We start from the raw sequence: 23769 nt of genomic DNA on the forward strand, positions 1-23769 counted from the left end.
GCATGTAACTTCAATGTAATATTGTTAAAAGTATTAAGGTCTATAAAATACTGTTGCAACAAATAAATATTTTAATATGCCCTTTGAAAACTGTATCGAAATTAAAAAGAAACTTATTACCCCTTCGTTTGTTCTTCCTTCTGATTCACTGGCTGTATTTAAAAACATCTGCTGAATCTACTACTCAGTGCCGGTCCTGACACATTAACTGAGTATTAAATAAGCTCACTGACTGCAAATAGAGTCCAGGTCTTGTGAGTAATTTTGCGCACTCACTTTCCTTCTCAACTCTGCTGTAGCGAAGATCCTGTTTCTTTGTTTCCGAAATCCTTGTTCAAATGGACACACCCACAACGTCAAGCACCTGTCACGAGATAGATGGGCGGTGAGGCGAAGTCAAAGTGCGGACGGCAGGTGTGTAGGAAGTTCGGACGGCAGGTGTGTAGGAAAAGTCCGGTGCGGGTACATACTTCCACCCAGGAAATCTGACGCTGTCGATAAAAAAATAGGCAACTTCAGAAACTCGGAGCAAACAATCATTCGACAAAGGCCGAGTAAACGGAAAGTTATGCTGTTGCCATGGCTCTGTCGGAGCTATACACTAAGGTAGGGCGGAAAAGGAAAGTGATTTAACTTGGTGCAACTTTTTTCAGGGCTCATCTTCTATCAGGGGAAATTCTCATATAAAGTCTGTGCATTGTGGAACTGCATCTATAACCTTGTCATGATACAATAACTACGTGAAGAGCTTGGTCAGTAACATATGTTTCCAAGGGCGACAGGACTATTCACGTTGAAACGGTGCCCTTTTAAATGTGATTGTCCAACGTTATTGCTGTATTTTACCATGTTCACAAGAGTTTGAAGAAAGTTTGTGACCGAGTTTCCGACACATTCCTTTACAGTACAACCGCGTCTGGATCTCAGACCCAGAGGAAGTATGGCAATCCGCCGAGATCCTGAAGGACTACAAACCGGGAGATGACGTTTTGGAACTGCAACTCGAAAATGGCACGGTTAGTAAACCATTCACTCTGGTCGTGTTTAAAGAAAGATGTAGATGCTTGTGAGAGCGTTCTTATATCTTAAAATGCTTTATTGGCGTGATTTGGTAGTATACAGAAACTACGTGAACGGTATTGGCCTCATTATGTGTTCTGTGTAGGAGATGCGGTACCCGGTGGGGCCAGGGAGCGTTCTACTGCCCCCCCTGCGGAACCCCGACATCCTGGTGGGGGAGAACGACCTGACTGCCCTCAGCTACCTGCACGAGCCGGCCGTCCTGCACAACCTCAGGGTGCGCTTCGTGGAGTCAAAAATCATCTACACATACTGCGGTAAGCACACACACACACACACACACACACACTCACTCTCACACTCACACTCACACACACACACACTCAGGCCTCATCCACACCTACTGCGGTGAGCCAGATGTTTGATACATCACGACCATTACAATTACGCTGTTTACCTGCAAGCATAACCCGTCACATCCAAAAGAGCATGGGTGTGGATCTGGAAAGGCCATATGGCATGTCGCAGCTGGGTTTGGCGGGTCTGTGCCGAGGTGTCTTAGCTGTTTCTGTTGTCCATTCTGCAGGGATCATTCTGGTGGCCGTTAACCCCTACAAGAGGCTGCCAGTCTACGGAGACGCTGTGATCCACGCATACTCTGGCCAGAATCTGGGCGACCTGGACCCACACATATTCGCAGTGGCAGAGGAGGCCTATAAACAGATGGCGAGGTAAATAGCTAATAACACTGATGGCACTCACACGCAGACACATCCCTCTCTGCTGCAGATAGCACTCACACGCAGACACATCCCTCTGCTGCAGATAGGACGCACACACAGACACATCCAGCTGCTGCATATAGCACTCACACACCCATGTCCTGCAGGAACAGCAGTAACCATTCTATCATAGTGAGTAATATCAAAGAGGTTTGTCTATGTCCTGCAGGAACAGCAGCAACCAGTCCATCATAGTGAGTAATATCAAAGAGGTTTGTCTATGTCCTGCAGGAACGGCAGGAACCAGTCCATCATAGTGAGTGGGGAGTCTGGTGCGGGGAAGACTGTTTCTGCTCGCTACGCCATGCGCTACTTTGCCGTAGTCAGCAAGTCCAGCAGCAAGACCAGAGTGGAAGACAAAGTTCTGGCCTCTAATCCGATCACAGAGGTACCCCCACAGCTTTAGTAGCACCTGTTTTATGGGTTAGGGTTAAAGGGCATTGCTATGACACCTGCTTCATGGGTCAGGGTTAGAGGTACTGTTTATATGAGATTTATCTGTTGTTATTTTAAAGGTAAAGTCTCTGTGTTGGTGTGTGTTTGACTTGTTTTTTTTGCAGGCGATTGGCAATGCAAAGACCACCAGGAACGACAACAGCAGTCGCTTTGGGAAATACACAGAGGTCAGCTTTGATCAGAGGTTCCAGATCATCGGAGCCAACATGAGGACCTACCTCCTGGAGAAATCCAGAGTGGTGTTCCAGGTAGGGACCTACTGTTAGGTGAAAATGCACCCTAGTTACCTCAGGACTCCGGAGCTGCATATAAGTATATTTATTAGACAAACAACAACAATTGCTATCGGGCTCACTCCCAGCACAAGGCTGAAAGTGAAGCCCTATTAAACACATCGCACAAGGTTTATACAGACAGAAGTTTAGCGTTCAGCAGGGAAAACCACGTGGTGGATTTCTGACGTCTGAGGCAAGGATGGAAGTTTTGCACAAGGTCGGAAGAAGCACAGGTCGACCCTTCTTATCACCTCTGGTCTAAACATGCTCTTGTAGGTATGCAGATTAAGTGGCACCTAATAATCTAAGTTACACACACACACACAGAAAAGCACATGATTTATACAAGGAATATATTAATACAAGGCACTTGATTCATATATTCTTAAGTCATTAACAGTGCTTGGAAATTATCTCCATCACCTACCGTCTGGATAAATCCAGAGTGGTGTTCCAGGCAGGGAGGCAAATCACGTCTATATTAAACCAGTTGCGCTACACGGCTCATTCTTATCATGACGAGAAGCTCCCGAGGGACTGTTGTTAAGGATTGTTTGCTTTGGCCCTCAGTCGCAGAACGAGAGGAACTACCACATATTCTACCAGCTGTGTGCCTGTGCCAACCAGCCCGACTTCAAGCACCTCAGACTGTGTGAGTGACAGCACCCCTTTCCCTAACCCTAACCCTAACCCTAACCCTAACCCTAACCTAACTCTCTTCCATAACCACTAACCATAACTCTACTCCTAGCCCTAACTACTCCTAACCCTGACTCTACTCCTAACCCTAACTCTACTCCTAACCCTGACTAACCCTAACTACTCCTAACCCTAACTCTACTCCTAACCCTACTCTACTCCTAACCCTAACTCTACTCCTAACCCTACTCTACTCCTAACCCTACTCTACTCCTAACCCTGACCCTGACTAACCCTACTCTACTCCTAACCCTGACCCTGACTAACCCTACTCTACTCCTAACCCTAACTCTACTCCTAACCCTAACTCTACTCCTAACTCTACTCCTAACCCTAACTCTACTCCTAACCCTACTCTACTCCTAACCCTGACCCTGACTAACCCTAACTCCAAGTAATGTGATGTGTTTGGTGTGTGTGTTTAGTAGAGACGGGTATCTGACAGTGATGTGGCGTGATGAGTGTGTGTGTGTTTAGTGTCAGGGCCAGCCCTGATAGTGTTGGAGCCAAGGCAACACTTTATATTGACATTCTCTGACAAATACCACACTGGTCAATGGTCACCAAATTAAACACACCATTCAATTCAATTCAATTCAATTCAGTTTTATTTATATAGTGCTAAAACAATAAAATTACATACTGACAGTGATTCGACGTGTTTGGTGTGTGCGTTTGTGAGTGTGTGTGTATTTGGTGTGTGTGTGTGTGTGTGTGTGTGTGTGTGTATGTGTGTATGTGTGTATGTGTGTGTGTGTGTGTGTGTGTGTGTGTGTGTGTGTATGTGTATAGTGAGTGCAGATCAGTTTCAGTACACCTGCATGGGAGAAGCGACGGAGATCGAAGGTGTGGACGACAGTGCTGACATGGCAGAGACTCGACGGACTTTCACTCTGTTGGGTAGGAGACCACTACTTAACACACTCACTGGTCAGGGAAGGAGACCACTACTTAACACACACACTGGTCAGGGTAGGAGACCACTACTGAACACACTCACTGGTCAGGGTAGGAGACCACTACTGAACACACTCACTGGTCAGGGTAGGAGACGTGTGTTGAGAGCACTACTTAACTCACTCAGTGTTGAGGACTTGGTAAACTCTGTTAGGTTGGAGAGCACTTCTGGAGACTGGTCAGGGCTTTTAATCAGATCCAGTAGACTGTATTCCACTCATAGTGAAACTGGTCAGGGGTTTTACTCAGATCCAGTAGACTGTATTCCACTCATAGTGAAACTGGTCAGGGGTTTTACTCAGATCCAGTAGACTGTACTCCACTCATAGTGTGCAGTGGGCGTCCATGTTTGTGTTTGTGTTTGACCTGTCTGGTGTGTGGGCATGAGATGCTGTGGCTGATTCTCAGTGAGGTCCCATCCGTCCACAGGCTTGAAGGAGGACTTCCTGTTCGACGTGTTTAAGGTGTTGGCAGCAATCCTCCATCTGGGCAACGTCACCATCAAGAGTGTCAGCGGAGAGAAGTCTGCAGTCAGTGTAAGTACACAAATATGTGTTTATTATTCACAGAATCATGCTTAAAAAAGGATTTTAACAGGAAATCGTTTCTGCATCATTATGCTACATTAGTCAAAATTCACAGACGTCCTAGTTCCTGTCTCTGGTTCAGCTGCTCCAGTGATCTCTTCCTAGTTCCTGTCTCTGGTTCAGCTGCTCCAGTGAGCTCTTCCTAGTTCCTGTCTCTGGTTCAGCTGCTCCAGTGAGCTCTTCCTAGTTCCTGTCTCTGGTTCAGCTGCTCCAGTGAGCTCTTCCTAGTTCCTGTCTCTGGTTCAGCTGCTCCAGTGAGCTCTTCCTCCTTCCTGTCTCTGGTTCAGCTGCTCCAGTGAGCTCTTCCTACTTCCTGTCTCTGGTTCAGCTGCTTCAGTGAGCTCTTCCTACTTCCTGTCTCTGGTTCAGCTGCTCCAGTGAGCTCTTCCTAGTTCCTGTCTCTGGTTCAGCTGCTCCAGTGAGCTCTTCCTACTTCCTGTCTCTGGTTCAGCTGCTCCAGTGAGCTCTTCCTAGTTCCTGTCTCTGGTTCAGCAGCTCCAGTGAGCTCAACTGCCAACCGCCCCCCGTGCCTGACCTGCTGGTCTCCATGCCATAGTCACCCCTTAGTGACCAGCTGCCTATCTGTCTTCTGTCTCTCTCTCTCTCTCTCTATTTCTCCCTCTCTTTCTCCCCCCCCCCACCCCCAGGTCAGTGATGCCCACCTGGCAGTGTTTTGTGAGCTGGTGTGTGTGGATGCGGAGAGTGTGTGTCGCTGGCTGTGCCACCGGCGGCTGGTCCTGATGGCGGAGACGGTGGTGAAGCCGGTGCCAGCGGAGCGGGCAGTGAACGCCCGAGACGCTCTGGCCAAGCACATCTACGCCCACCTGTTCGACTGCGTCATCCGCAGGATCAACACCGCCCTGAAGGTTCCAGGGAAGCAGCACTCCTTCATTGGGGTCCTGGACATCTACGGGTAGATATGGAAACACCACTCGTGTGTGTGTGTGTGTGTGTGTGTGTGTGTCTACGGGTAGATATCGAAGCACCACTTGTGTGTGTGTGTGTGTCTGCGGGTACATATGGAAACACCACTGCCAGACGTATGGCACCACTGCTATTCCTAAGGACCCTGTACTTGGCATGTTTATGTACCCTGTCTGTGTAGTTTGTGTGTGTGTGTTGTTTTGTGTGTGTGTGTGTTTGTAGTAATGTATGTGTGTGTGTGTGTGTGTGTGGGTGTTGGTGTCTCCTACAGCTTTGAGACCTTTGATGTGAACAGTTTTGAGCAGTTCTGCATCAACTACGCCAATGAGAAACTCCAGCATCAGTTCAACCTGGTGGGTGGCATCCTGTGACATCATCATGACATCATCATGACATCATTTCATAGCTCTGCTGGCCTCCCTCCTCTGTGGAGCTATTGTAACCTCACAACCTCAGTCTTTACAGTTAAGTAACACATGTGTGTGGGTGTGTGTGTGTGTGTGTGTGTGTGTGTGTGTGTGTGTGTGTGTGTGCGCGTGTGTGTGTGTGTGTTACCCTTCAGCATGTGTTTAAGCTCGAGCAGGAGGAGTACATGAAGGAGGACATCCCATGGACGTTGATTGATTTCTATGACAACCAGCCTGTCATTGATCTGATTGAGGCCAAGATGGGCATCTTGGACCTGCTGGATGAGGAGTGCCTGGTGAGACCACCCTCTCTCACACACACACACACACTTTGTCTCTCACACACTCACACACACACACACACACACACACACACACCTGGACCTGCTGGATGAGGAATGCCTGGTGAGGCCACCCTCTCTCTCACACACACAAACACCTGTAACCCAACCTTGGGAGATATCAAACACACACACACACACACACACACACACACACACACACACACACACACACACACCTGTTACCCGACCTTGGGAGTTATCACACACACATGCCTGCGCTTTTGTTGAGCCTGAGTGTGTGTGTGTGTGTGTGTGAGGGGAGGGGGGGGGCTGGGCCTATGGCCAAGTGTGTGTGTGTGTGTGTGTGTGTGTGTGAGATAGAAATTGAGAGAGTGAGAGTGGGCAGGTGAGTGTGATTGTTTACACATCAGTGGCTACCTACTTTCCTGCATGATAGTGTGGGTGCGCGTGTGTGTGTGCGCGTGTTTGTGTGTGTGCGCATGTGTGTGTGTGTTTTGTGAGTAATAATGGTATTTGTCTAAATGTACTGCACTCATCACACGTGTTCTGGACTGAATGAGACAAACAATGCCTAAGCTCTTGATTATTTCTCCAGTTTCCTCAAGGAACGGATCAGAACTGGCTGCAGAAACTCTATAATTACCTGGGCTCCAACCCACTGTTTGACAAGCCCAGGCTCTCCAACCAGGCCTTTGTCATTGAGCACTTTGCAGACAAAGTAAGAGTTCGGCTTAAATCCGCACATAAGGGAATAACATACAGATCACACTGTAATGTCTAACATCCCCTTAATTGTGTCAAAACTAAGAATAACTGTTCTGTTCTGAGTGTTTGAATGTTACAGTGTTCTGTTCTGAGTGTTTGAATGCTACAGTGTTCTTTTCTGTTCTGAGTGTTTGAATGTTACAGTGTTCTGTTCTGAGTGTTTGAAACCTGAGTGTTTGAATGTTACAGTGTTCTGTTCTGTTCTGAGTGTTTGAATGCTACAGTGTTCTGTTCTGAGTGTTTGAATGCTACAGTGTTCTGTTCTGAGTGTTTGAATGCTACAGTGTTCTGTTCTGTTCTGAGTGTTTGAATGTTACAGTGTTCTGTTCTGAGTGTTTGAATGTTACAGTCTTCTGTTCTGAGTGTTTGAATGATGTTTTTGATTCTCTGAGGTGGAGTATCAGTGTAAGGGCTTTCTGGAGAAGAACAGAGACACTCTCTATGAGGAGCTACTGGACATCATGAAGACCAGTAAGGTGCGGTCAGCTCCCCTTTTTTTCTAAGTAACTGTGTCCAGTTAGGTATGAATAAGGCTGGAGTTTAAATCAGACATGTTCCCTCCTGTGATGAGTTGAGTGAAGGTGCTGGTTTGTGGCTGTAACTAATCTGAACGCTGCTGTGGTTAGTTGGCTCTCCTGGCAGACTTCTTCAAAGAGGAGGCCAAGACGTCTGCAGTCAAGGGCATCAGAGTGAAGGCCGCCACACCAGGGGTGAAGCCTGCCAACAAACAGCTCCGAACCACCGTGGGAGACAAGGTGCAGATACTCATACTCACATTAGACGCTGGGTGGACATTGTTTACACTTAGATCAAAGATTTGTTCTACACGTCATCATGCGTCACGTCAATGGACGTGGTGTTCAGAGGGTATTGAGATTGTTGGACTGATTCTGTGGGACTCAAGCACTTAACTTTGCCTGAATATTCTCTTATTATGTTCATATGATAATGAGCTTGTCTCATTAACATGGTAATGTCATAGTGATTATCAAAATATGTATTCAGTCCTCTCTTAGCACCGGGGAAATACTACCGGTTTCAGTAATCTTTGAACACACCTCATGCACAGCAGCTCATCAGGCGTATTGCTCTGTGACTACACTGTTGATTTAGTTGGTTGATTGTTAGAATGACACATTTCTGTGTCTAAATATGTCAGCACAAGAGTGATTACTTTTGCAAGCAGTTGTTGATTTACTGTGTTGACTAGTTCCGGAGTTCCCTGCACATGCTGATGGAGACTCTCAACGGCACCACGCCTCACTATGTCCGCTGCATCAAGCCCAACGATGACAAGCAGCCCTTTGAGTACGCTACACACACCAGACACACAGTCACTTTGAGTACGCTACACTCTCAAGACACAGTCACTTTGAGTATGCTACACTCTCCAGACACACAGTCATTTTGAGTACGCTACACACACCACACACAGTACGCTACACTCACCAGACACACAGTCACTTTGAGTACGCTACACTCTCCAGACACACAGTCACTTTGAGTACACTACACTCACCAGACACAGTACACTACCATCACTAGACACACAGTCAAGACAAGGTTACCATCACTAGACACAAAATCAATCATCTTCAGGTCATGAAAAGAAGTGAATCCCCTTTGCTCTTCTCTCTTCTTTCTCTTCTCTCTTCTTTCTCTCCTCTCTCTCCTTCCTCCTCTCTCCCTCTATCCCTCTCTCCTCTCTCTCTCTATCCCTCTCCTCTCTCTCTCTCTAAACTCTTTATCCTCTTTCCGTGTCTCTCTCCTCTCTCTTCTGTCTCTCTTGGTTCTCTCAGGTATGACTCCAAGCGTGTGGTTCAGCAACTACGAGCCTGTGGTGTTCTGGAGACTATCCACATCAGTGCCCAGAGCTACCCATCCAGGTGAGACCATTCACATTAGTACAGGTGAGATCAGAACAGCCAATCATTCGTTCTCTCCTTAGAAATACGATCAAATTGCCAATTCGTTAAACACAGAAATGTTTCAGAAGGAATTTATTAAGTACTCCTGAATATGCCTATAATATGTCATGATTGATGTCCATGTGGGGAATGTTTCTGTAATATGTCATGATTGATGTCCATGTGGGGTTTGTTATTGTTGACCTCAGGTGGACCTACACAGAGTTCTACAGCCGCTACAGTATCCTGATGACGCAGACAGAGCTGCTTGTGAACGAGAAGAAACAGACGTGCAAGACAGTGCTGCAGAGACTCATTCCTGTGAGGAGCTGCTCTCCTCCTCTCTCGTCTCTTCTCCTCTCGCCCTTCCCTCTCCTCTCCTATCCTCCCCTTCCTCTGCTCTCATCTCCTTTCCTCTCCTCTCTTCTCCTCTTTTCTCCTCTCTTCTCCTCTTCTCTCCTCTTCTCCCCTTCCTCTCCTTCCCTCTCCTCTCCTCCCCTCTCCTCTCTCCTCCTCCCCTCCTCTCTTCTCTCTCCTCTCCTCTTCTCTCCTCTCTTATCCTCTCTCCTCTCATCTCCTCTCTTTGCTCATTCATCCATCTCTTTTATTCCCCCATCTCTCTCTCTCTCCTCTGGCCTCATTCTTCCTGTTCATTCATCCGTCTCTTTCACTCACTCATCCCGCTTGTCCTCTGTCTCATTCTGTCTGTGCAGTCATGCAGCTCTTACTCTGTTTTCCTTTTCTTCTGCTTGTGTGTTCTGGCCTCATGGTCAACCATCCAGCTCCACTCTGCTGGGGTCTGTTCCTTCATCTCCTGGAAATGTTAAATCATTGGATGGAAAACATACTTAATTCAATAAATAATTGTAATTCTAATTCGATAAAGCTCATCCAGCTCCTCTGCTGTAGGTTCCTCTGTGCCATATAACTGTAAACTCAGAACACTTAAACATGTACTTGTTTGTGCATTTTAACTCTCCAAGATGCATGTATACCTGTACATTTGATCACTCTAGTGTAGACAGCATAGCAGTCCGTGGTCTTTGGGTGTTGCCTATTTTTTTACAGTGTTCTTGGACTGCAGTTTTAAAATGTTTTAATTATTTCAATGATCACAACAAACATGCTAGTGTTTTGGAATGCCATTTTGTTGTAGTGCAAGGTTAGAGAGTGTGTCTTTCTGCTGTGAGGTTAGAGGTCACCGTTCCCCACCCCTAAATGTCTGTGTGGTTTTGTGGCCATATTAAGTTTCCACAATCTCTCACCTCTTATCTGCAGGACTCTGACCAGTACAAGTTCGGCCGCACCAAGATCTTCTTCCGGGCGGGCCAGGTGGCGTACCTGGAGAAGCTGCGCCTGGACCGCCTGAGGGGGGCGTGCATCACCCTCCAGAAGCACGTGAGGGGGTGGAGTCAGAGGCGTAGGTTCCTCCGCATGAGGAGCGCCGCCATCACCCTGCAGCAGTACATCCGCGGACAGAAACGTATCAGGTCTGACTCTGTGCAGTGCTCACTGGTCTCTCTGTGCAGTGCTCACTGGTCTGTGTCTGTGCAGTGCTCACTGGTCTGCCTCTCTGTAGTGATCAGTGATTGGTCTGACTCTGTGCAGTGCTCACTGGTCTGCCTCTGTGCAGTGGTCTCTCTGCAGTGCTCAGTGATTGATTGTCCCTCTCTTATCTCTGCTGTTCCAACAGGCAAACCGTGACGGCTGCAGCCCTCAAGCAGGCCTGGGCTGCCATGGTGATACAAAAGCATTGCCGTGGTTACCTTGTGCGAAAGATATACAAGCTTGTCTTGGCTGCCACGGTGACCCTCCAGGCTTACACCAGGGGGTGGCTTGCCCGCAAACACTACAGAAAGGTGCTTTTGGATAAAATAGTAATGCAATGTACTAATAATAGCAAAAAACATTATAAATGTGTGTTTATCTGAACGTTTCTCCTATGTATTTATAATACGAGTCTGTGTAGTATGTATAGTCATCACACATAGATGTTAGTAATTAGTATGTGTAGTAGTGTGTGTGTGTGTGTGTGTGTCAATAAGTGTGTGTGTGTGTTGGTGTGCTGCTGGTCCCCAGCTAGTGGAGGAGCAGAAGGCAGTGGTGCTGCAGAAGTATGCTCGGGCCTGGCTCGTGAGACGCCGCTTCCAGACCATGCGCCGCCTCGTGCTCAACGTCCAGCTCTCCTTCCGGGTGCAGCAGCTCAGGAAGAAGCTGGAAGAGCAGGTACTCCCTTCACTCCCACTCCCACTCCCACTCCCTCCACTCTCTGCTGCAGGTCAGCATGTTAAGACAGAGACAGGAGGTGCAGGTCAGCATGAGACAGAGACAGGAGGTGCAGGTCAGCATGTTAAGACAGAGACAGGAGGTGCAGGTCAGCATAAGACCGAGACAGGAGGTGCAGGTCAGCATGTTAAGAGGTGCAGATCAGGTTGCTCCCTTCTCTCCTCCACAGAAACAGGAGGTCAGAACTCCTACAGAGGGAGGAGGTGCAGGTCAGAATGCTCTGCTGTCGAAAGAGGAGGTTCTGGTCTGATTACTGGTCTGGATACTTTAAGACTGAGAGAGGAGGTTCTGGTCTGATCACTGGTCTGGATACTTTAAGACTGAGAGAGGAGGTTCTGGTCTGATCACTGGTCTGGATACTTTAAGACTGAGAGAGGAGGTTCTGATCTGATCACTGGTCTGGATACTTTAAGACTGAGAGAGGAGGTTCTGGTCTGATTACTGGTCTGGATACTTTAAGACTGAGAGAGGAGGTTCTGGTCTGATCACTGGTCTGGATACTTTAAGACTGAGAGAGGAGGTTCTGTTCTCTTGTTAAAAGAGGAAGTGCAAGATACTCTTACTTTCCCGTTGGGCCCTCAGATCACTCAAGAATGTGGACAAGTTGGACTCATGTTGGAGCTCTTGATTTTATTAGCTGACTAGCTAGAAATGTGTATTCATTTATTCATATTATTTTCAGTCCTCTTTTCAATTAGCAAATTATGTTTCTGTTATTCAGCAAGAACTGGTGGTTTACTCAGTTGGTTAATTAACTTGGACTGTGCCAAAGAACCGTTTAATACAAAATGCTCTTAATATTTATCTGGTCTGGACTCATGTTGATTGACTGAGCCGTTGTTGGGTCCTTTCTCAGGGTAAAGAGAACCGTGGCCTGATGGAGAGGCTGACCGGTTTGGCCAATGCCCACTCTCACGGATTGGACAAGCTGCACGCTCTGGAGGCGGAGCTGAGCAAATCAGCCAATGAAAGAGCCTTCTTAGAGAAGCAGGAGAAGAGGACCAAGGAGGAAGCCAATCAGGTCAGTAGTGGTCAGAGGGCAGCCAATCAGGTCAGTAGTGGTCAGAGGGCAGCTGTGTGAGACGGCCCTAGACTAGACTAGGCCAATTTCCTGTGAAATAACATGGTGTGGTTTATGCCCATTTCCTGTGAAATAACATGGTGTGGTTTATGCCCATTTCCTGTGAAATAACATGGTGTGGTTTATACCCATTTCCTGTGAAATAACATGGTGTGGTTAATGCCCATCAGGTGATCTCTCAGCTCCAGATTCAGAACGCCAGCCTGGGGGAGGAGAAGAAGGCCGTGGAGATCAGGTTCACTGAGAGCACTCAGGAAATGAGAGGTGTTTGGTTTGATCTTTCTCTTCTCCCCATCAGTGCTAATATGGGTAGTTTATGTTTATGTTGTATTTGTGCTGAGGCATGTCTTTAACCTTCTCGCTGTCACTGTCTCCATATGAAGACAAGTTCAGTGAGCTGCAGAGGAAACTACAAGTGGACCTGGAGAACGAGGAGAGGTTAAGAAAGTAAGAGACCACAGGGCCTGATAACCTGTTACAGACCCTTATGGTCTGATAACCTGCTACAGACCCTTATGGCATAATAACCTGCTATAGACCCTTATCGTCTGATAACCTGCTACAGACCTTCAGCTTGGAATCAGTACACAGACCCTAAACCTTCATTCACTAAATAGTGTTGTACACTTTGGCTCGCCAGGATCGCAGAGAACAATCTAGAACTCCAGAGGGATGATTCTGGCCGAGAGGTGGAGGCAGTGAAACTGGAGAACCGGATTCTGCGCGAGGAGAAGTTCCGGCTTCAGGCACAGCTGGAGGAAGAGACACAGGTGAACGTGGACCTTCAGGAGCAGGTCGCACAGCTCACCAAACACGTCAAGGTAAGGTCAAAGGTCACAGGTTCTCTCAGATCACAGACTATTTACAGGCATGCCCCCTGAACTGGAAGAGATGTTTGGAAGTCTTGTATGTTACTGTCACCAGTCTTAAAGATTATTTGTGTTTTTGAGGTGTTGCCTGAGTTGCGTAAAGAACTCCATAACATCCAAACCCAGAAGAATGAGCAGGAGAGGAGAACGAGGGAGCAGACGCACCAGGCTAAAGGTTATGACCTTTCATAATGAGTCTCATCTCAAAGAGATTTACTTAACCTAAACAAATCTGTGTATCAATGAAGAAAATATGATTTTCTTAGGGAACACTATGACAAAATGTTTCTGTAAACACTGTTGTAACTCCTGCTTGTGTGTTTATCATTAGTGAAGATGAATTTGATCACCAGACAGCTTCTGGGCGACAGGACTACTGAGGACATCCTGTGAGTACTCTGTGATTTTTCATAGCTTCTATTCAGTGACTCGTGAAGCAGGTGTAGTTTCTCACAGGCCCGGTGTTTGTTTGTCTTGTTTGTTTGTTTGTTGCTTGCGCAGATCAACAGCGGAGTCCTCAGAGGACACAGAGGACGATGGCAACCTTCTGTTTGCTTTTGAAGGCCTCCAGAAAGCAACCAGGTCTCCCCTTTTTCATGTACTTCCTTGTTATGGCCTCTGTGTTCTTTGCCCCTTATATCTGATGCCTCCATCACCACTGGGGCATGTTACCGTGGTGATAATGATGTGTACTCCAACCAACCTCTCTCCTTTTCATCATGGGGTTGGGGCTCATCTGATCATTAGTACTATCTAGTTGTTTGTGTGTTTGTGCAGAGGCCTCATCTGGTGTGTGTGTGTGTGTGTGTGTGTGTGTGTGTGTGTGTGTGTGTGTGTGTGTGTGTGTGTGTGTGTGTGTGTGTGTGTGTGTGTTTGTGTTTGTGTTTGTGTTTGTGCAGGGTGATGGAGACCCAGCTACGGGAGCAGAAGGAGGGATTTGAGAGTCGGGTGGAGACCGTGAGCTTTAAGATGGAGCACCTGCAGCGGGAGAATGAACAGCTGCAGAACCTCTTCCAGGAGAAGAAAGACGTGAACGAGAACATTCGCCAGGAGGTGGCCCGACTCGCTGCTGAGAACATGGTGCGCAGACTCACTCCGGACCTGTAGAGGGCGCTCAGGCAGAGGATCACCTTTAGAGTTTTTAAATGCATGAAATCTTTAGAGGGCGCTGTCCTTATCACTCAGGCAGAGGTTCTTATACGACCTATTATGCTTTTAAGTTTTCCCTTTCCTTTAGTGTGTTAGAGAGCTTTTTATACATGTAAACAGTCTGCAACGTTACCAAGCCCAAAGTACACGCCAGAGGGGGTAATTCCCTACCACAGAAACCACTTTTCTCAGCTGCCTGAAACGCCTTGTAAGAAAGGAAAAGGGCTTGAATTCCAAAAAGATAACACAATCTCGGAACACAATCCTTATTGCCTGCCTATCTGACCAATCAGAGCACACTGGGCTCATTGTGAAGGGGGGCTTACTCAGGAGCTCTAACAGAGCGTTTCATACAGAGGGTGAATAGAGATCTACAGTGTGAGAAGAATAATGTGTTTGATGTGCTGTATAGAGAGGTAGTGAGTGTGTGCGTGTGTGTGTGTGTGTGTGTGTGTCATGTCAGGTGATTCCTGAGCTGAAGCAGCAGGTGAGTGAGCTGCACAGACAGAAGCAGGAGCTGGAGACCCAGCAGCAAGAGCAGACCAGTCAGATGATGGGTAAGCACACACACACACACACACACACACACACACACACACACGAACACACACACACACACACATATACTGACATACCCCCTCCACATACACACACACACGAACACACACGCACACACACACGCACCCACACACTAACACCCCCCCCCACAGACTCACACACATACAGACTAACATACTCACGCACACACACTCAAACACATATACTGACATACTCCCCCACCCCACACACACATTCAAATCTTGAATCCAGTGCTTATGAAGCTGTTGGCAGGCTTTCTTCCAGATGGTCACGGAATGTCTGTGGTTTCTCTCCCCTTTAAAGGGCACGTTGAGGAGGTGTCAGCCAAACTCCAGGGTGACCTTGAGGAAGAAAGCTCCCGGTGCAGGTCACTACACCCCTCTGATCCTTTAAAGCTGCAGTACATAGTTTTCCTCCACTACTGTCAGTGAGGCTCACAGGAGCAGCCACCACCTTCAGCACCTGTGGCAAATAACCTTAAGCCTTTAGCACTGCTAACCTGTGGCAGATAAGCCTTTAGCACTGCTAACCTGTGACAGATAAGCCTTTAGCACTGCTAACCTGTGGCAGATAAGCCTTTAGCACTGCTAACCTCTGGCAAATAAGCCTTTAGCCTTTAGCACTGCTAACCTGTGACAGATTCGCCTTTAGCACTGCTAACCTGTGGCAGATAAGCCTTTTGCCTTTAGCACTGCTAACCTGTGGCAGATAAGCCTTTAGCACTGCTAACCTGTGACAGATAAGCCTTTAGCACTGCTAACCTGTGGCAGATAAGCCTTTAGCACTGCTAACCTCTGGCAAATAAGCCTTTAGCCTTTAGCACTGCTAACCTGTGACAGATACGCCTTTAGCACTGCTAACCTGTGACAGATAAGCCTTTAGCCTTTAGCACTGCTAACCTATGACAGATACGCCTTTAGCACTGCTAACCTGTGGCAGACAACCCTTAAGCCTTTAGCACTGCTAACCTGTGGCAGACAACCCTTAAGCCTTTAGCACTGCGAACCTGTGACAGATACGCCTTTAGCACTGCTAACCTGTGACAGATTACCCTTAAGCCTTTAGCACTGCTAACCTGTGGCAGACAACCCTTAAGCCTTTAGCACTGCTAACCTGTGGCAGACAACCCTTAAGCCTTTAGCACTGCTAACCTGTGGCAGACAACCCTTAAGCCTTTAGCACTGCTAACCTGTGGCAGATAAGCCTTTAGTCTATAGCTTCTCATGACGCAATGCCTTTTGCACTTGGACATTACAGTAGGTCAGATATATACTCAGCTAGATCACCAGGTTTATCCACTGCTTCATGTTATACAGCAGGAGTGTGTGACCCTCCTGTGTGTTACATCTGACTGTAGGAGTGTGTGTGTGTGTGTGTGTGTGTGTGTGTGTGTGTGTGTGTGTGTGTGTGTGTGTGTGTGTGTGTGTGTTTGTGACTCTCCTGTGTGGGTGTGTGTGTGACTCCTGTGTGGGTGTGTGTAAGGCTCTCCTGTGTGTTACGTCTGACAGTAAGAGTGTGTGTGTCTGACTCCTGTGTGAGTCAGGTGTGTGTGTGTGACTTTCCTGTGTGTGTGTGTGTGTGTGTGTGAGACTCTCCTGTGTGTGTGTGTGTGTGTGTGTGTGTGTGTGTGTGTGTGTTTGTGACTCCTGGGTGTGTGTGACTCTCCTATGTGTGTGGTTGCAGGCTGTTTGAGCAGCAGCTGGAGGAGGTGGAGTGGCAGAAGGAGGAGCTGCAGAGGAGGCTGGAGGAGGTGCAGGAGGAGAAGGAGCAGCTGCACAAGCAGCAGCAGGCAGAGCAGGAGGCCAAGAGCAAACTCAGACAGGAGGCGTCCCGACTCAACGCAGAGAACATGGTGTGTGTGTGTGTGTGTGTGTGTATGTATATATGTGGGTGTGTGTGTGTGTGTGTGGCGTCCAGACTCACCACAGAGAACATGGTGTATGTGTGTGAGTGTGTATGTGTGCGTTCAGACTCACTGCGGAGAACATGGTGTGTGTGTAGAGTTCAGATTCACTGCGAAGAACATGGTGTGTGTGTGTGTGCAGTGAACATGTGGATGTGCACCTTTGTGAGTGTATGTATGATATTAAATCCACATGTAATGACTTCACCTTTAGGACCTGGAGGAGCAGCTTGACATGAAGGAGCGATCAATAAAGAAGCTGCAGGACCGCGTTAGAGCCCTGCAGCCTCCAGACAAGGGTAAGAGTCTGAGGTCTTCACCAAATATGATTTAATTCCCAACACGAGTAAGACTCTTGGGGTCTTTACCCAACACGAGTAAGAGTCTGAGGTCTCTACCCAACATGAGTAAGAGTCTGGAGTCTGGGGTCTCTACCAACACGAGTAAGAGTCTGAGGTGTTCACTAAATATGATTTAATTCCCAACACGGGTAAGACTCTTGGGGTCTCTACCCAACACGAGTAAGAGTCTGGAGTCTGGGGTCTCTACCAACACGAGTAGGAGTCTGGGGTCTCTACCAATATGAGTAAGAGTCTTGGGTCTGGGGTCTCTACCCAACACGAGTAAGAGTCTGGGGTCTCTACCCAACACGAGTAAGAGTCTGGGGTCTGGGGTCTCTACCCAACACGAGTAAGAGTCTGGAGTCTGGGGTCTCTACCAACACGAGTAGGAGTCTGGGGTCTCTACCAATATGAGTAAGAGTCTTGGGTCTGGGTTCTCTACCCAACACGAGTAAGAGTCTGGGGTCTGGGGTCTCTACCCAACACGAGTAAGAGTCTGGGGTCTGGGGTCTCTACCAACACGAGTAAGAGTCTGGAGTCTGGGGTCTCTACCAACACGAGTAAGAGTCTGGGGTGTCTACCTGAATAACAGCACTTTCATGAATTTCTTCCTTCAGCCAATCAGAAAGCAGTGCCTGCCGTGCCCAGAGAGTACCTGGGGATGCTGGAGTACCGACGGGAGGATGAGCCCAGAATCATCCAGAACCTCATCCTGGGTTTGTATAGAACAGCTCAGTCTCATAAAAACCATCCAGAACCTCATCCTGGGTTTGTATAGAACAGCTCAGTCTCATTAGAACCATCCAGAACCTTATCCTGCGTTTGTATAGAACAGCTCAGTCTCTTTAGAATCATCCAGAACCTCATCCTGGGTTTGTATAGAACAGCTCAGTCTCTTTTTAGAAGCATCCAGAACCTCATCCTATGTGATTTGTGTGAACCAGCCATCTCTATTAAATGATGTAGTAATGGCCAGTGTAGTGAGTACATTATTTTGACTGTATGATATCAGCAAAGGTCACATCTATAAGAGTAGAACAGAATGCAGTGAAATGGAGTGCAATAAGTGTACAATACATGAATTGGGGGAAAAAATGTTGAAGGCAAACCCAGTCTTATATCAGTCAAAGGAGACACTCAGTCCTGTCTCGGTTTAAAGGCCCAGGCTTGTTTAGGATTATAAAGACACCCGGGCCTGTGGTGATCTCCTGTTGTCTGGTCTCTCCCCCCCTCACACACACACACACAGTCCTGAGGCCCAGAGGGGTGGTGGTGAACATGATCCCTGGACTGGCGGCACACCTGCTCTTCATGTGCATCCGTCACGCCGACTACCTTAACGACGGGGCCAAGCTCAAGTCCCTGATGCACGCCATCATCACCGGCCTCAAGCAGGTCATCATGGTGAGCTCACAAAACCATCACCAACCACCACCACCACGCTCTACATCACGCTCTATGGTAACAACACCACGCTCTATGGTAGCAACACTACGCTCTACACCACGCTCTACACCACGCTCTATGGTAACAACACCACGCTCTATGGTAGCAACACTACGCTCTACACCACGCTCTACACCACGCTCTATGGTAACAACACCACGCTCTATGGTAGCAACACTACGCTCTACACCACGCTCTACACCACGCTCTATGGTAACAACACCACGCTCTACACCACGCTCTACACCACGCTCTACACCACGCTCTATGGTAACAACACCACGCTCTACACCACGCTCTACACCACGCTCTATGGTAACAACACCACGCTCTACACCACGCTCTATGGTAACAACACCACGCTCAACACCACGCTCAACACCACGCTCAACACCACGCTCAACACCACGCTCTACACCACGCTCTACACCACGCTCTACACCACGCTCTATGGTCACTACACCACGCTCTACACCACGCTCTATGGTAACAACACCACGCTCTACACCACGCTCTACACCACGCTCTATGGTTACAACACCACGCTCAACACCACGCTCTACACCACGCTCTACACCACACTCTACACCACGCTCTACACCACGCTCTACACCACGCTCTATGGTAACAACACCACGCTCTACACCACGCTCTACACCACGCTCTACACCACGCTCTACACCACGTTCTACACCACGCTCAACACCACGCTCTACACTACGCTCTATGGTAACAACACCACGCTCTACACCACGCTCTACAATTACAACACCACGCTCTACACCACGCTCTACACCACGCTCTATGCTTACAACACCACACTCTACACCACGCTCTATGGTAACAACACCACGCTCAACACCACGCTCAACACCACGCTCTACACCACGCTCTATGGTCACTACACCACGCTCTACACCACGCTCTATGGTAACAACACCATGCTCTACACCACGCTCTACACCACGCTCTATGGTTACAACACCACGCTCTACACCACGCTCTACACCACGCTCTACACCACACTCTACACCACGCTCTACACCACGCTCTACACCACGCTCTATGGTAACAACACCACGCTCTACACCACGCTCTACACCACGCTCTACACCACGCTCTACACCACGCTCAACACCACGCTCTACACTACGCTCTATGGTAACAACACCACGCTCTACACCACGCTCTACACCACGCTCTACACTATGCTCTATAATTACAACACCACGCTCTATGGTAACAACACCACGCTCTACACCACGCTCTACACCACGCTCTACACCACGCTCTACACCACGCTCTCTATGGTAACAACAGGCTCACAAGTGCATTAATATTGTTGTAGCGAACCAACTTCTTCAAATCTTAAAGCTGCCAGACCCTTCCATGAATACCTGGCTGTTTCCAACAGCCTACACCTGTAGAAACTGCACTTTCAGACCGAAAACAGGCCTCTTTGTCTGGCCTTACTGTACACTTGTTTTTGCACACAGGCCTTTCTGCCTGGCCTTTTGTGACACTTGTTTTTGCTACATGTTCACCACACCACTGTATTACAACCATTGTATTTTCTACAATATCTACATAGTTTAACTTGATTATATTAAGAGATGCCTGTGTCAAAATAAGGCATGTTTTTTTTTTACCAGTGTTTGAATCTGTTTGAAAGGTTTTTAGGATCTGTTGTGTGTGTTCAGGATCAGGAACAAAGGGACTATATTTGTTTGTGTTCATGTGTACAGGACCATCAGGAGGACTTTGACGTGCTGTCCTTCTGGCTGTCCAACACCTGCCACCTACTCAACGGCCTGAAGCAATACAGCGGAGAGGAGGTGAGAGTCCCTCAGGGTTTGGGTCAGTGTTGCTGTCAGCGGTGAGGTTCGTGTTACTGTCAGTGTTGAGGTTAGTATTAGATCTAGTGTTACTGTGTTGAGGTTAGTGTTAGTGTTAGATCTAGTGTTACTGTCAGTGTTGAGGTTAGTGTTACTGTCAGCGGTGAGGTTAGTGTTAGATCTAGTGTTACTGTGTTGAGGTTAGTGTTAGTGTTAGATCTAGTGTTACTGTTAGTATTAGAGTTAGTGTTACTATCTGAAGCAGTACAATGGAGGGGAGGTGAGAGCCTGAGCCAGGTCGGGTTTGTTAGTTAATGGTGTTTGTGTTAGAAATAATTATAGGGTTGTTTTGGTAATGGTGATAGTGGTACTGCCTGAATCAGTACAGTGTTGAAAAAGGTACAGTGTGAATTGATACAGTGGAGGGAGGTACGGTCTCTGAACTGACGCCATTTTAAATCCAAGAGACGGATGAGTTTGATGGTGTGTTTCTCCTGACAGGAGTTCATGAAGCACAACACGGTCCGGCAGAACAAAAACTGCCTGACAAACTTTGACCTTTCGGAGCACAGGCAGGTCTTCAGTGACCTCGCCATCCGCATCTATCAACAGTTTATTGCAGTCATGGAGAAGGTTCTCACCCCGATGATCGGTATGGGGACATTCAATGTCAAATCAATTAGGGTTTCCCACTTCAAATATTTATTTATTTCCCAGAGAAAAATATAGAAATATGAATATAATATAGAGAAAAATATAGAAATATTTATACAATATAGAGAAAACTATAGAAATATTAATATAATATAGAGAAAAATATAGAAACATTAGAGCCACTGGGGAATTACAGCCACTGTTACCAGGGAGGGGGGGGGGTTTAAATTATAGAGCGAGCGTGTGTGTGTGTATTTATGTGTGTATGTGTTTGTGTATGTAGTCCCTGGTATGCTTGAACATGAGAGTCTGCAGGGCATCTCCAGTGTGAAGCCCCCAGGCCTGAGGAAGCGCTCCAACAGTGTGTGTGTGTCCGAGGACACGGCAGAGGCGTGCAGTGTGGGCTCTATCCTCCAGCTGCTCAGCGGTTTCCACGGCACCATGATGCAGCACGGCATGGACCCCGAGCTCATCAGGCAGGCTGTGCGGCAGCTTTTCTACCTGCTAGGCTCCACCTGCCTCAACAGCATCCTGCTCCGCAAGGACATGTGCTCCTGCCGCAAGGGCATGCAGATCAGGTACTCACCACAGGGGGGGGCGATACAGGCATGCAGATCAGGTACTCACCACAGGGGGCGATACAGACATGCAGATCAGGTACTCACCACAGGGGGGCGCTACAGGCATGCAGATCAGGTACTCACCACAGTGGGGCGATACAGACATGCAGATCAGGTACTCACCACAGGGGGGCGATACAGGCATGCAGATCAGGTACTCACCACAGGGGGCGATACAGGCATGCAGATCAGGTACTCACCACAGGGGGGCGCTACAGGCATGCAGATCAGGTACTCACCACAGGGGGCGATACAGACATGCAGATCAGGTACTCACCACAGGGGGGCGCTACAGGCATGCAGATCAGGTACTCACCACAGGGGGAGATACAGACATGCAGATCAGGTACTCACCACAGGGGGGCGCTACAGGCATGCAGATCAGGTACTCACCACAGGGGGCGATACAGGCATGCAGTGTGACTGTGTGTGTGTGTGTGTGTGTGTGTTGGCCTGACTCAGGTGTAACATCAGTTACCTGGAGGAGTGGCTGAAGGAGAAGGGTCTGCAAGGATCCAGTGCCATGGAAACGCTTCTGCCCCTATCCCAGGCCGCCCAGCTCCTGCAGGTCAACAAGACGACCGACGGTGACGCTAAGGAGATCATGGACAGGTGCCCTGAGCTCTCACCTGTGCAGGTAAGCAGCCAGGCTGGCTCAGATCCCAGTGGGGAGTCCGCAGTCGAGGCTGGAGGCGTACAGAATTAACTGACCCCCTGGTCTCATGTGTCTGCAGATCGTAAAGATCCTCAACTCATACACACCTATTGATGACTTTGAGAAGCGGGTGGCCTCATCATTTGTGCGTAAAGTTCAGGTGAGGCAAAAGTATCTTACTGAAAGAAGCTCCAGTGATGTGCGGTGTGCGGTGTGTTGGTAGTGTGTGTGTCTAAAAGAACGCTGCTCTTGGTCTCCCTGCTGTGTGCGGTGTGTTGGTAGTGTGTGTCTAAAAGAACGCTGCTCTTGGTCTCCCTGGTAACAGGCGCTGCTGCAGGAGCGGGAGGGCTCGACGCAGCTCATGGTGGACACGCAGTATCGCTTCCAGGCCACGTTCCCCTTCAGTCCCTCCCCTCAGGCTCTGGAGCTGCTGCAGGTTCCCTCCAGTCTGCAGCTGTCCTTCCTCACCCGGATCTGAACCTCCAGTCTGCAGCTGTCCTTCCTCACCCGGATCTGAACCTCCAGTCTGCAGCTGTCCTTCCTCACCCGGATCTGAACCTCCAGTCTGCACCTGTCCTTCCTCACCCGGATCTGAACAACCGTCACAGTCCCGAAAAACCCCAGACACCTCTCACCACCACCTCTCACTGACACCGTCCCACCAACACCTCTCACCGACACCTCTCACCGACACCTCTCACCGACACCTCTCACCAACACCTCTCACCGACACCTCTCACCGACACCTCTCACCAACACCTCCTCACCAACACCTCCCACAAACCCTCTCACCAACACCTCTCACTGACACTGAACCCTCCAACACCTCCCACAAACCCTCAGCCCCTCCCATCACCCCTTCAACATCTCTCAATAACCCTCAGCGCCTCCCATCACCCCTTCAACATCTGTCAATAACCCTCAGCCCCTCCTATTAACCCTCCAGCACCTCCCACGAACCAACATCACCTCGCTCCCTGGAGTCAGCTCAGGTCCTCCTGCTTGGCCAAGTGCACGTATCAGCTCAGATGGCCCTAGAAGGTCAGGGATGTTCAGGGAAATCTGGGTATCACTGTAGTATGGTGAGGATGTTGTTTCACACTATTGCACAAGAGTCATTAATTAAATAGATTAAAAATGTATGTGGTGTTTCGTTTAAAAATGTTTAATTTAATTGCTGCTTTGTCATCTCCAGAGCTGGTACTGTGTACCAGAGAAACTGGGTCATTAACTTTGAGAGAAGTCAACCATATGACGCAGATTTTAT

The 23769-nt window shown here is 48.3% G+C and overlaps 1 protein-coding gene across 1 annotated transcript; it reads left to right on the forward strand.

Moving 5' to 3' along the window:
- The first annotated feature begins 414 nt into the window (after nt 1-414).
- Nucleotides 415-23199, forward strand: myo5c (myosin VC). The gene is made up of 41 exons (XM_031564727.2): nt 415-606; nt 906-1016; nt 1166-1337; nt 1607-1751; nt 2034-2190; nt 2363-2506; nt 3104-3185; nt 4025-4132; nt 4619-4725; nt 5424-5689; nt 5972-6053; nt 6263-6403; nt 7008-7130; nt 7570-7653; nt 7804-7932; nt 8388-8485; nt 8977-9063; nt 9294-9405; nt 10363-10574; nt 10778-10943; nt 11164-11310; nt 12227-12391; nt 12622-12715; nt 12835-12898; nt 13092-13272; nt 13402-13495; nt 13652-13709; nt 13822-13902; nt 14220-14400; nt 14933-15026; nt 15352-15415; nt 16732-16900; nt 17166-17250; nt 17910-18008; nt 18542-18696; nt 20484-20573; nt 21075-21225; nt 21511-21805; nt 22310-22484; nt 22582-22662; nt 22828-23199. Exons 1-41 carry the CDS (start codon nt 580-582, stop codon nt 22978-22980), a joined length of 5229 nt encoding a protein of 1742 aa, XP_031420587.1. The 5' UTR covers nt 415-579; the 3' UTR covers nt 22981-23199.
- The last annotated feature ends 570 nt before the right edge of the window (nt 23200-23769 follow it).

Source organism: Clupea harengus, chromosome 3 (genome assembly GCF_900700415.2).
Source record: "Clupea harengus chromosome 3, Ch_v2.0.2, whole genome shotgun sequence".
NCBI classification, from domain to species: Eukaryota; Metazoa; Chordata; class Actinopteri; order Clupeiformes; family Clupeidae; genus Clupea; species Clupea harengus.

What these genes read in the sequence shown, in the direction of transcription:
- myo5c (XM_031564727.2), top strand. Translation starts at nt 580, where the DNA reads ATGGCTCTGTCGGAGCTATACACTAAG. An exon ending in TCCAGCATCAGTTCAACCTG is followed by an intron (nt 6,054 to 6,262) that starts GTGGGTGGCATC and finishes GTTACCCTTCAG; the next exon opens with CATGTGTTTAAGCTCGAGCA. An exon ending in CGCAAGGGCATGCAGATCAG is followed by an intron (nt 21,806 to 22,309) that starts GTACTCACCACA and finishes GGCCTGACTCAG; the next exon opens with GTGTAACATCAGTTACCTGG.